Source organism: Theobroma cacao, chromosome 4 (genome assembly GCF_053813885.1).
Source record: "Theobroma cacao isolate CCN51 chromosome 4, ASM5381388v1, whole genome shotgun sequence".
Taxonomy (NCBI): domain Eukaryota; kingdom Viridiplantae; phylum Streptophyta; class Magnoliopsida; order Malvales; family Malvaceae; genus Theobroma; species Theobroma cacao.
The window spans coordinates 39,464,327-39,477,324 of record NC_142642.1 but is presented as its reverse complement, the minus strand read 5'-3'; the positions used below and the strand labels follow the sequence as shown (position 1 = coordinate 39,477,324).

The 12,998-nt window shown below is 35.4% G+C and overlaps 2 protein-coding genes across 6 annotated transcripts; both read left to right on the top strand.

The window, feature by feature from the left end:
* The first annotated feature begins 2,145 nt into the window (after positions 1-2,145).
* LOC18603446 (CHY-type/CTCHY-type/RING-type Zinc finger protein) lies at positions 2,146-5,510 on the top strand. The gene is made up of 12 exons (XM_018120243.2): positions 2,146-2,349; positions 2,450-2,537; positions 2,659-2,715; positions 2,821-2,853; positions 2,958-3,035; positions 3,237-3,280; positions 3,365-3,405; positions 4,351-4,433; positions 4,509-4,600; positions 4,703-4,772; positions 4,904-4,945; positions 5,037-5,510. The coding sequence occupies exons 1-12, from the start codon at positions 2,291-2,293 to the stop codon at positions 5,160-5,162; spliced, it is 813 nt and encodes a 270-aa protein (XP_017975732.1). The 5' UTR covers positions 2,146-2,290; the 3' UTR covers positions 5,163-5,510.
* A 728-nt stretch (positions 5,511-6,238) lies between these two features.
* LOC18603444 (putative 4-hydroxy-4-methyl-2-oxoglutarate aldolase 3) lies at positions 6,239-12,891 on the top strand. 5 transcript variants are annotated; one of them, XM_088805888.1, is made up of 12 exons: positions 6,239-6,622; positions 7,425-7,440; positions 9,410-9,501; positions 9,596-9,750; positions 9,849-9,942; positions 10,130-10,200; positions 10,286-10,392; positions 10,886-11,007; positions 11,327-11,415; positions 11,577-11,636; positions 12,187-12,291; positions 12,414-12,891. In XM_088805888.1, the coding sequence occupies exons 1-12, from the start codon at positions 6,475-6,477 to the stop codon at positions 12,528-12,530; spliced, it is 1,176 nt and encodes a 391-aa protein (XP_088662014.1). In that variant the 5' UTR covers positions 6,239-6,474; the 3' UTR covers positions 12,531-12,891. The 5 variants fall into 5 exon arrangements, with proteins under 5 accessions (XP_088662014.1, XP_007035495.3, XP_017974263.2 ...); XM_007035430.3 differs by lacking the exons at positions 6,239-6,622; positions 7,425-7,440 and adding an exon at positions 8,929-9,268 and having other exon boundaries at positions 9,394-9,501; XM_007035433.3 differs by lacking the exons at positions 7,425-7,440; positions 9,410-9,501; positions 9,596-9,750; ... (6 more) ...; positions 12,187-12,291; positions 12,414-12,891 and adding exons at positions 6,870-6,977; positions 7,850-8,620.
* Positions 12,892-12,998: the final 107 nt, after the last annotated feature.

Sequence of the window (12,998 nt, the reverse complement as noted above, 5' to 3'; positions counted from 1 at the left end):
ATAACAAACGGTTTTTTCTGTTGATTTTCTGAGGCTGAGGTTGGCCTCTTTGGCAAATCATTTATAGAAGAAAGTGTATTTTTAGAATTGCAAAACAGCAGTCCAGAAAGGTTTCATGCTGGCAATGGGGAATCCATATTAGCTTAAATTTATACCATATGCGACACGCATATTCAAGATTTTCCAATTTTATTACTTGCTTTACATGTAAATTTCAAAGGGTTGAGATTATCATAAAACAATGTGTGACATGGTTGGAACTAATTATAACAACCTAGTATGTTACATAAGTACTGATTGGGATCCCTGTAATCTGGTTTTCATCCGCTGCTTTTTGCTAAAGACAGGCAGCCTGCGGCTTGGAATAAAAAACCTGACAAGTTCTTTTGCCAACCTTGATCTTTGCCATTGAGAGTAATAATGTATGCACATGAAAGTATTTCATACAGAAGAGTAAGTTTCATTTCAAGGCACAAGGAGAATCAGCAAACTGAGTTATGATCTTATCCTGATAATTCAAGCCACTTAATCTTGTAAAGGTAAAAGAAAACAAAGAAAAGTACTAAAAGTATCTGGTGTGTTACTCACCCCAAGTCCCAAATACCCTTAAGTCTGAACCTAGACTTTGGTTGCTTTTCTTGACCAAAGGCAAAAGGGTCCAACCAAAACCAACTTGCAGACCCTTTATCTCCATTGCCTCACACTCACACGAGCATTGAAGGGAATGAAACTTGCTTGAAAAATGTTTGCATTTCTCTAAACATACTCTTCAATGCAATATCATAACATCCACAGACAGATTCTACAGCTAATACTGATAAAATTTTGCTTGACCGGCACATAAGCAACAAGAATTTAACTCTTTAAGATGAATTCCATCTCAATTAATGCATTCAGAAACTGTAAAAGTCTCACATACAGACAATGATTGAAAATCATACTGGCTATTATCAGTTGTATTTGCTGCAACTTGTGGTAAACTTTCTCTTCCATGCAACCCATGTAAGACAATTTACTTTTAGTTTGATACAAAGGAATATTAAGAGAAGTGCAAGTTGAGCTTTGTATGCATCTCAATTCGTTCAGGATCCAATTCACCTGGCACAGCAAACTATGCACAGAACTCTAGAACTTAGCTTTTTTTTTTCTTTTTATTTTAAAGAGTTTGACGCACAAAAGTAGTTCATGTACAAGTTGGAAAAATGTACAAGAAAGGAACTCTTGACAAGGACACCTCCAGATCTGATCTTCCATTATCCAAATTATCCACCAGGATAATGAATTTTATATTTCATTGAAAATTATTATCTTGGGTATATTTAAAACTACACATTTGGCATCATAGCTGTTTATGACAATGGATTATCATGTAAGAAATGGATTTTGATTGAAAGTGTTAAGAATTCGTGTGGAAAAAAGGTGTGGGTTTTGATTGATACCTAAGGTTAGGAAGCAAGTTGCGTGGTAGGCAAGAACACGGGCAGACTCATTGTTGCCCCTGGGAATCCAAAGCCATTAACAAATTTCTGTTGATCAGATTGAGTTTGAAAAACAACCCTATCCAAAAGCAATAAATGTCTGTCTTTATTCCTTCTTTGATCTATCATAGGCGACATTGTTCTCAGCAGGCCATGTTTTCAAGTTAATTATTGTTGTGGCTCCATGTGCTCTACCAGCCATGAACAAGTTTTAGGTTAGAGATGTGAACATTATTGAAAAGGTAACCAACAATTCTTGACATCATTTTTTGTAAAAAATTGAGAACATTATCCACTCAATGCTTTTCCTCTTAAAGTAAGTTCATTCATTAAACATTGATTTACTGCTATTACCACCAATTTCACCTTCATGGTCAAGTTGGGGGAGTGGAATGAAATCATTTATGTGTCTTGCACGTGTTTGTTAAATTGCCAAAAAAAAGATAGTTTACAGACTGAAACATGATTCGCTGACATTGCGGCGCCTGGACCCTTTTGCTCAAAGTCACCACACTCCACCAGCTACCTTATCCTCTCTCTCTCTCTCTCTCTCTCTCTGTGGCCCCCCAATTTAATATCATTACTTTCTAATATTTTTGTAACAAATAATATATATAAAGCAATGGCTTTTCTTGAACGCGGGGAACCTTCATTTCTCGTCATCAGTACTCCCTCTTTGAGGATAACGACAAACCACCAAAACTAACCCCATTTTCCCAAATCAGGAAACTACTCCTCTTTCAGGGATTTCTCTGGAAAAGCCCCTAAAAAAAAAAACCCAAAAAAAGGGGTTTTTTTTTTTTCGAATACTCATGGAGATGGAAGCCTCTTCAGCCAATGAACGCCTTCATTTTGGGAAGATGGGTTATGGGTATCTCTTCTTTCTTCTTTTTTTTCATCTTCCTTTCCTAATTCATTTTGGGCTTCTTTTCCACCTATGATTTGTTGGGTTTTTTTTTTGTTTTTTTAAGGTGCCAACATTATCGGAGGCGATGTGAGATTCGAGCTCCTTGTTGCAACGAGGTTTTCTCTTGTCGCCATTGCCATAACGAGGCTGCGGTATTTTTTTTTTTTTTGCATTCCCCTGTTTTTACTTTAATATGTTTCCATTTATTTTGACTCCATATGCAGTTTCTTGATCTGGGTATTGTTGTTTTGGGTTTACTTATGGCTTCTCCAGAGCATGTTACGGAACCCCTTTGACAGGCACGACCTTGTTCGACAAGATGTGAAACAAGTATGACATTAAAAATCCTGCTCTTTTATTTTAGTGTTAATTTTTTCCTGACTTAATAATATTAATTATATGTTTTATTTTCTTTTAATTTTTTCTTTTTTTAAGGTTATTTGCTCCGTTTGTGACACAGAGCAGCCGGTATGTGTGTTTCCAGATTTGCAACTTTCTAGATACAAATAAACTTTTTTTTTTCTTGTTTTCTTTCATGTACTCAAATTTGGTTTTGTTTTATGTTTTTCTAGGTTGCTAAACTTTGTTCAAATTGTGGCGTCAATATGGGAGAATATTTCTGTGAAATTTGCAAGTTCTTTGATGATGATGTAAGCATACACTTGCGAAGATTTAGCTAGCGATACAAAGAAAAGCTTGGAATAACTGATAAAGTTTAGTTCATTACAGCTGTTGATTTGTAAATCATTATGTTGAGATGTAGAGAATCGATAGATGTTTGATCCTTGCTCGCTTTTTCTACTGTTTCTTGCGTTTCCTTGATGTTTAACTTGTGTTTCTGTACTACGCAGACCGAGAAAGGGCAGTTTCATTGTCATGATTGTGGGATCTGCAGGTTAGGGGCCAAGTTTAAGTATGATTCTTCTCTTGATTATTCCAATGTGATCGATGGGACCTAATAGAATATTTTTGGAAACAGAGTTGGTGGCAGAGAGAACTTTTTTCACTGCAAGAAGTGTGGTATGTACTTACCATCTTTCATTTCAGATTTGTCCCCTTATTTTATTTTATTTGTGTTATGCTTAGTTCAAAGTTCTCAGATTCATTCCCCTTTCTTACTTTATGGTGCTATTTGAGGTGGCCTGTGTGCCAAAAGGTCGGTGGGGGATAATTGATTTACTTCTATCTTCTCAAAGTCACCTACAGCGCGAAACAGTCATGCTCCCACCAAGCACCGATCTAATCTTTCCCTCTCCTCCAAAACCCAAAGCTCATTTTGTTTCCTTTTAAACATCAGTTGGCTATGATGCTTACATGTTAAATTTTGAATTGTTGACAATAAGTTTCCATCTTTTGGAAATTGAAGTCTATTCAACAGAATTTTCATCTTGAATGCTGATATTATGTCTATGCCCTGTATTAGTGGAGCATTAATAATGTGATACATGATAGGTAAAAATGAGTTAAGTTGTTACTGGTGGGTGGGTGGGTGGGTGAAGGTCACTGTAATTGAATTGATGATGCAATGTTTCTGACTTCCCATGTTGTCTCCTTCAATTTTTGCACTTATTTTTTCATGGCTGGTCCTGTTAGTCTAATACAAATGTAGTCTTGTCCGATACTTTGAGTTTCTGAACCCTGGGCTGTATTGAGCTATTCTGACTTTCCCTGTTATCCTCTTTCAGTATCATTCTTATTTTTAAGCCATATTCTGTTCTTGTCCAATACGTTTTCTTTAATTAAAACTGTTTCATGTTTTGTTTCTAATACTTTTCTCTAGCTCTATGCTGTTTCCATGAGAACTTCCTTAAACTGGGTGGTTAAGTGAGTTTGAGAAGGGGCCCATAAACATTTGAATTCCATCCCTTGCTTTTCTTCACACCTAACAAGTTTGCAGCTTATCTGTTCTATTCTGTGGTGCATCTTATTCATTGTACAGTAACAGTATATTTTGCAAATGCATAGGGTCTTGCTATTCCATTGCTCTGCGAGATAATCATTCGTGTGTGGAGAACTCAATGCGGCATCACTGCCCCATATGCTACGAGGTTGGTCTTCTACTTTCTTCAATTGTCTCAAGAAGTATTCTCATCTGCTAATGGTGCATCATTCGGTTTCTCTAGTACCTTTTTGATTCGTTGAAAGATACCACCGTGATGAAATGTGGTCACACAATGCACTGTGAATGTTACCATGAGATGATAAAGCGTGACAAGTGAGTGACTGAATTTTTGTTTGTATAAGTTTAATTTTGTTGTAGTTTTTCGCAAGTAAAAATCTGGATTTCATTCCTAATTTAAATGATGTTGTGGCTCAGATATTGTTGTCCCATATGCTCCAAGTCAGTAATTGATATGTCTAGAATCTGGAAGAGGATAGATGAAGAGGTATGCTTTGTTAATTTTAAGCTCATCAAACCATAAATGGTTGTTGTTGTCACCCTTTCTTCTATTTAAGTCCTTTTTTTTTTTTTTGGTTCGAGCTGATTCATAACACAATTATCTTCTATGTTTATCAGATTGAAGCAACTGTAATGCCTGAGGACTACCGGTATAAGAAGGTGCTTACTTTTGATCCTTGTTCATGTCTAATAACCTGTTGCTGTACATTTGAGTTTTGTTGGTCTTAATTGACTTAACTATCGAATGCAGGTTTGGATCCTATGTAACGACTGCAATGACACTACAGAAGTTTACTTCCACATAATCGGACAGAAATGTAGTCATTGTAAATCATATAATACCCGCACGATTGCCCCTCCAGTTCTCCCTCAATGACAAGACCACGGTCGAGGAACATATACAGTGAGGTCAAAAGGCATCTAAGGTTTGCACGCTAAGCATAAAGCGGAAGAGGAATTCTTCATTGGATGTTCACATCGTTGGATTGATTCTGAATCATTATATTATGATTCTATGACTCTAGCGTTTGTTATGTCTTTCTCTTAAACTTTTGTCAGGTTATTCTTTCTCCCATGTGTCGGAGTTAAAAAGAAAGAACTGTAAATGGTTCTTTCGGTTGATGTAAACGTTACGTATACTGCAACTGAGAGGGAATACTTTTTCCCCAGTTATGAGACTATGAAAGTGTGCCAAGATGTTAATGACACTTATAATTTGGCTGAACCCTTTTTGTTTTTTCTCTTTCCTTTATCACTTGCTGATGATGCTAATTGTCTTCATTTTAGAGAGGAGAATCGTGAATCTTAATTGAATCTCATGATTCACATCAATTGTGTACGAGAGTACGATTGAGAATTTAAATATTCATATTATTTTCAATTTATAAAATTCTTCTATGTAATAATTTACAAGTTTATATGGACTCTAATTTAAAAGTGTTTTTATGACATCAAGCATCCTTCTCATATTTAAAACTCTAAATGAAAGAGAAGAAGCATCAAACTTTTGGTAATTCTTAAAAACAAAAATAATTTTTTTTAATTAGAATTAAAAGAAAACATAACAAATGTTAAAAAAATCAAGAATTTTACAAATTCTACTTTCAAGAAGAGTGGAATTGGAAATGAAATATTTTAAGCTTTCAATTTTGAAATATTAAATTTAAAAATATAATTTTATCAAGTGTAATAAGATACATATATTTTTTATAAATCCTACTCATCGTTTTACATAATAACAATATATAACGATGATAATTATAAATGAAAAGAAAATCTAATGCAATTTTGATATACTATATTTAATATAATTTTCAAAGAATTTATGAAAAAAAGTAATAAATCCAACTTTAATAATTTTCAACTTTTCAAAATCAATATAAGTATTCAAATTTAACCAGTTAAACATCTTTAAATATATGTTTAAAAATTAAATAATAATAATATAAGCAGGGCGGGGCGGAGGGGATGGAGCAACGGTATACCACCTCGTCCCGCCTATCAAACGGAAGAAAGACCACCCCGTGCTGGACAGATCGGTACGGAATTCCTGAAAAGGCTCGTGTTTTACCATTGCTAGCCAAGATAAAACGAGACATCGAGCTTTCCTCTCTAAAACTCGCCGATTTAACCCGCTCCGTTACCTGATTCAGCTCTTACTCGGTCCCCAATTCAAACAAAAAGGAAAAATGCAAAACGCTGGCAAACTCGCTATGGTTTTAGGAACCCGAACAGTTCTTCTCAATTCATATCACCGATTCCTCTCCTCCTTCACTCAAATCAACTCATCTCCCCTCTCTTCTCTTCAATGCCAACTTCACACCGACGCTTCCTCAGGTACCGTCAAGTTTCTAGTTTTTTTTTTTTTTTTATAACGGTTCTTTAGTTAATTCCTTGTTTGGTTACTGAGAGAGACATAGGGAAATGATTTTTTTGTTGCATTTTAATTTTAATAATAATTTAGATTATTAGCTAAGAAGGAGAAATGAAAAATCTTTAGTCCTCGCCTAGGAAGAAGAAAATTAGTGATTTTGTATGAATTTATTTTCTTTTCCTCTGAATTGATGATTGTTAAATTTCATAGGGATGTGGAGAGGCAGTAATTTTCCAATGCAACAGCATCTTGTTCAATCGACGATGTCAAGGACATATTTTCCTACGGAAGCGGGAACTCCGAATGCCAATCATGCCGGTACTGGGTTTTTGCTCTGTATATTAGCTTAGTTTGATGGCTATCCTGGGATAATTTGATAACTTTTAATGAATTCCTCATGTGGGTTGTACTTACAATATAGTAAAACAGATGTATATGCACTCCTTAAGGGTATCTTGCATGGGGAGGAACCGGAAAGTAAGAGGTCAAATGAGCAGAACACATTTTCAAACTGGTTTCAATAATGGAGTACACTTTGTTTGAGGCTTGCATCTGAAACTGGATTTATCTGGAAACCTGGGTTTCTGATTACTGAAACTCATAAAATCTTGATGATATACTATACCTCATTAATTAAAGTAATTTTGTTTTTGCTTGAAGATTTGCGCACGGGTGTGTAATGTCTTTGCAGCTTGTCTTCCGTTCTAGTAATGTTGATCATGGAGGTTGCAAATTACTGTATCTAGGACAGAGTATGCAAATTAGGACTTAACCATTCTTGGTTTTTTTGAATTTTGAGCCATTATAACTTATATGTCGCAACTTTTCCATAATGGTAGATTGGAACATTGGTTGATCGGTGAAACTATGCCTGGTGAATTGATACCATTCTAGGCCCTTTAGTAGTTTAGTTTTGCAATTGCTTAGTCACAGCATGGTAAAAGAATTTAAAGGAATTCTTATGTAGGTAATCTATGTAGCATTTATGATTCTTATCAGCCTGCATTTTTTATGTTTGTTTTAGCCTGCAAACAAACTGAAAATGCTATGAAATATGTGTTTAATGAAAATATAAGTGCAGAAAAATCTAGATGAGTTACTTCTTGTGCAGTTCTTATTTATGCTGACATCTTTATGACTTTCATTTATGGCCAGAAATCTTGATTACTGTTGGATAGCTGTCCCTGCAGGAAGACGTATGGCTGCCATTGCCACTGCTGATGCTTGTGATTCAAATGCAGCACTTTTGTTGAGTGGTAGCCTGCGTGCTCTAGAACCAATCTTCAAGATCTATGGCCAGTGTCGCGCATTCTCAGGACCCATTGTAACCCTTAAGGTTTTTGAGGACAATGTGTTGGTCAGGCAGCTTCTTGAAATCAGAGGTGAAGGAAGAGTGTTGGTTATAGATGGCGGGGGACGCACAAGATGTGCTTTGGTCGGAGGGAATATGGTACAGTCAGCTCAAAACATGGGGTGGGCTGGTATTGTTGTGAATGGCTGTGTGAGAGACGTGGATGAGATTAATGCATGTGATATAGGGGTTCGAGCACTGGGATCTAATCCCTTGAAATCAAACAAGAAGGCTGTTGGTGACAAGCATGTCCTGATTCGCATTGCAGGAACCTTGATCCATGATGGGGAATGGCTGTATGCTGATAGCGATGGCATTCTTATCTGGAAAACAGAACTATCTGTCTAATGCAGCAGTTACCGAGCCAATAAGGGGACGGAGTTCTTAGTCACTGGCATCATCCTAATTGTCAGTCGGATAGGAAGATTTTCTTGTTTAAGCATATTTTAACTTTGGGATAAAAATACAGTTGTATATTCTTGAAAGATGAATGTGCAAGGTTAATTGAAGTTTGAGTTCTTGATTACTTTGCTGCTAAGGTTTCAAGTTTCCCTTATTGTGACAGAGATTATGCAAAATAAATGGAAAGTATAACACTCACTTTTCTTTTCTTTTTTTTTTTAATTTTTGGTTCATATTTCTTCTTTTTTTAGTTACTTAATATTGTTTCATTTTTATATTATAAATTTTATTTTCATGATTTTTTTATTTTTTTATATTAAAATGTATAAGAGTGTATTTAACTCAAAATAAAAATATAAAACATAATAAAAAATTAAGATTTATTTAAATCTTTTTGAATAATTTTTAAATTTTATATCATAAATAAAATTAAATTGGGAGTGCGATGGGATGGAATTTTTCTCATTTTGCATAATAATAATATAAAGAAATTACAAAATAAAAACTAAACAAGGTCGAGGTCCTAAGAAGAACCATGGGCCGCCACTCCACTGGAGTCCATCCTTCCTCCTTCCCCTAAAACCCTGATCAGCCCCTTCCTGAAAGAAACCAACGAGCTTTCTCCCCTAAAACCCGCCGAGTTAACCCGCTCTGTTACTTGACTCAGCTCCCGCTCGATCCCCAACTCGAAAAAAAAAAATGCAAGTACTTTCGAACGCGCGCAATTTCGCCGGGGGTTTAGGTTCCCAAACAATTCTTCTCAATTCTAATCACCGGTTACTCTCTTCTTTGACTCGAATCAACTCATCTCCTCTCTCTTCCCTTCAATGCCATGTCCTCACCGAGGCTTCCTCAGGTACCGTCCGATTTTCATTTTTTAAGACGGTTTTTTAGTTCATTCCTCGTTTGGTTACTGAGAGAAATAGAGAAATGAATTTTTGTTTTTTAATTTTTTGAAATTACGATTGTTAAATTTGATAGGGTTGTGCCGAGGCAGTTATTTTCCAATGCCACAGCATCTGGTTTATTCGATTATATCAAGGACATGTTTTTCCACCGAAGCAGGAACAGCGAATAGCAATCCAACAGGTACTTGATTTGTTCCATATTAGTTTAGTTTCAGATTGTTTTCAAAGATTTCTTTTTTTAAAAAAAAATGTTTGGTTTGTGTTGTCGAATACAGAGGCTGTTAAGGAACTCTATGATAACATGCTTCAATCTGTAAATGTTAAAAGAACGATGCCTCCAAATGCTTCTCTGTGGTCAATGATTGAAAACTGCAAAAATCATGAGGACATTAAACTTCTGTTTGATGTTCTGCAGAATCTTCGAAGATTTGTAAGTTCCTTTTCTTTGCAGCCTTGTTTTGTTAGTTTGTTTTCTTTTTTCCTGAAATGTTGGTTGTGGATAGATGTACTTTCTGGTTTTGGTTGCAGCGATTGTCAAACCTCCGAATTCATTCCAATTTTAATTGTAATCTCTGCCAAGAAGTTACCAGGGCATGTGCTCGTGTAGGGGCCATTGATTTTGGTATGCCTTCTGTTCTGCTCTTTAGAATTTTGTAGACCCTGAACAATTTGCTGTAGTTTGACTGCTAGTTTTGAATTCTTGGTTTGTAGAACTTTGAACTTTGTAGCTCATCTAAAATATTTCAATTTACCATGTAATGTATCTAATGTAACCATATGAATATGATTTAGCTTGAATGCTTATGCAGGAAAGAAGGCTTTGTGGAAGCACAATGTGTATGGATTGACTCCTAGTATTGCATCTGCTCATCATTTATTGGTATAGTTGACTCATCTATCAAATTGTTCAATTTCATTCATTTGGCCTTTTATTTATGTACATTAAACTAAATGTTGGGGTGCAGTTGAATGCTAAGGGTCGAAATGATGCTAAACTCATGGTGGAGGTGATGCAACTTTTGAAAAGGAATAACTTACCGCTACAAGCTGGCACTGCAGATATCTTTTTCAGGTGAATTGGTGTTTAGTTAAGCCACATGTTTCTCTTTTTCTTTGCTATATGCTCTAAGAATTCCTGTCTCAACAACACTTATTTTCCTTTTCCCAATAAAATTTGAAGTCAATGTGAAATGATTGACTGGACATGATAGCCTATTCTCTTTTAAATGTATTTAATTCCGTTCAAGTCTAATCTTTGTCCAATTTCCTGGGCTAGTACACTCATGGACATTCGAATCTGAGACGTTTAAATGTGATGTATGCCTATATAGTTTTCCCATTGTTGGATAGTTCTTTGAGTGAACAAGTTATATATCAGCATATGTGCAGATGATCTGTTATGCTTGCCCTGAATCCTGAATAGCTTTCTTCAATATCGAATCTTTATTCCATAACTGCCCCAAACTTCTGTGTTACAAACTTAAGAATTGGTTGCTAGGATTCTTATATTTATTTCGTTCTTTCATTATGTTTGTTTAATATTTTTTTGGATTTAACATTTGCAGCATTTGTTACAATACAAATAATTGGGAGTTGATCTCTAAGTACTCAAAAAAATTTATTAAGGCTGGAGTAAAACTACGACAGACTACATTTGACACGTGGATGAAATTTGCTGCCCAAAGAGGTCTTTAATCTCTGAGCTCCCACTTCTTATGTTCTGCATCTCTTCAGATCTTTTAACTCTATCTCTCTCTCTCTCTCTCTCTAAGTGATAGTGGTTGGTAAGAGTATATACTAGTTTGTTATCTACAAAGCAACTAAACTTTTCAGATATACTGCTGTGATAGTCTTCAGCCTTGAATTTCTGCCCTTTCAATTTCTCATGTTTCTGTGTGCAGTGTGGGGCCTGAAAATTAGGGCCACTATGAGAGAAGATGAATGAGTTATTCCTAGAAGTTCTCTTTCCTTGTACATGGGTTTTATCTATCATTTCTTGTTTGTAGGAGACACTGAGTCACTATGGAATATTGAGTATTTGAGATCTGAGACAATGAAGCAGCACACTCTCACCACTGGTTTTTCATGTGCCAAGGTAACAAATACTATTATTTATTTTCATTCTAGCCTGCATATGAAAATTTATTCAATATAGTAAAAGAATGATATGATCATTCGGTAACCTATACAGACCTGTTTAGTTTCTGTTTATTTGATAAACAGTTTATTTAATTTTAATTATTTCTGTTTTTGCAGGGTTTACTACTAGAAGGGAAGCCAGAGGACGCTGCTGCTCTTATTCAAGTCCTTAATCAGGTAAATTAGGTGTCATATCAATTTGTGCCCTTTTATGTTTTGATATTTAGGTTATCCTCCTCCTGAGTCTCCACCCTTCTTGACCATGCTGGGGGAGGGAAAAGAACAAAATGAAATTAAAATAAAAAAAAGAAGATAAATGTACAAAAAGTTTTAATAGTGAGTTAGTCTGTGAAGGAAAGTATCAAATTTTAATACCTTCTACTTGCTCCTAATTCTACCCCAAAGAAATGGCTATGAGAAATCTGAATATTTATTACCGTTTACGGGGTGATGCAGATCATATCAAGCAATAATCTAGTAGGTAGGGGAAGTTTTTTTACCTTGACTCATTAAGTTGTGAGTTAATTTGTTTTGAACTGAACGTCCTGATGGATATCACTGTCACTTGCATTCCATCTTGACATTCAGCTTTTCATTGCTTAAGTGACATTTTAATCTGTTAGCTGGAGCTAGTATTTGAGATTTCAAATGTATCTTTTATGTGACCTTGAATGCTTTTTGATTCTATAATGTCTGTGAAATCGAACTTTTACTCTATGCATGCCAGACTTTATCCGATGCAAAGAAGCCTGGTATTGCTGTTGAAGTTGAGAAGCTGGTAAATGAGTGGCCTTCAGATGTTATTAAGCATCAAAAAGAGGAGGATAGGAAGGTATACTGTTTAATTCTTTATCTTTCTGGAAACAAAAATGAAATTGTTGTGTGTTTGTTTCAAAAGTAGTCTCTCCAAGAATCTAGGCTAATTTGTTGTCCTTCATTCAATCAATTGGTCAGGCATTGGCTGCTTCTTTGAAATCTGATATTCCAGCCATGGTTGCTAGTCTACTAAACACAGGCTTCACAATGAGCATAAATTTGGAAGATCTAACCAAAAAGGAAATCCCATCGTAGAGCAAGGAACTTTGGACTTGATGAACTGAAGCTACATTGGCACTTCCAATGACCAGAGCTGCAACTATTTTTGACATTTCCAGAAAGTGTTGCCACAAAGTGAACGCTTCATGATCACTGGCTTCACATTCCAATGCTAGAGGGCTTGCAAGCAGCATCTAGTTGTAACCAAATTTTTGTCAATTACTCTTTTGGAGATTCCATTCATTTGGGTTAATCAGACTCTTATTTGCTTAATTTCAGTTCTCAGCTAATCAATTAATGTTGTATTTTTGGTTTCTAAGTAAATGACAAAGGGTTACTTTGATCAAGAATGTTGTATTTCTTCAGTTGTCAGCTAATATAAATTTCAATTTTTTTCTATTCAAACAAATTAGGATTCTAAAATGTAATGTCGAGACTTCCTTAAACAATAAATTTATGGCTTTAATAACAATATAAAATTAAATTTCTGAGACCCTTTAAATA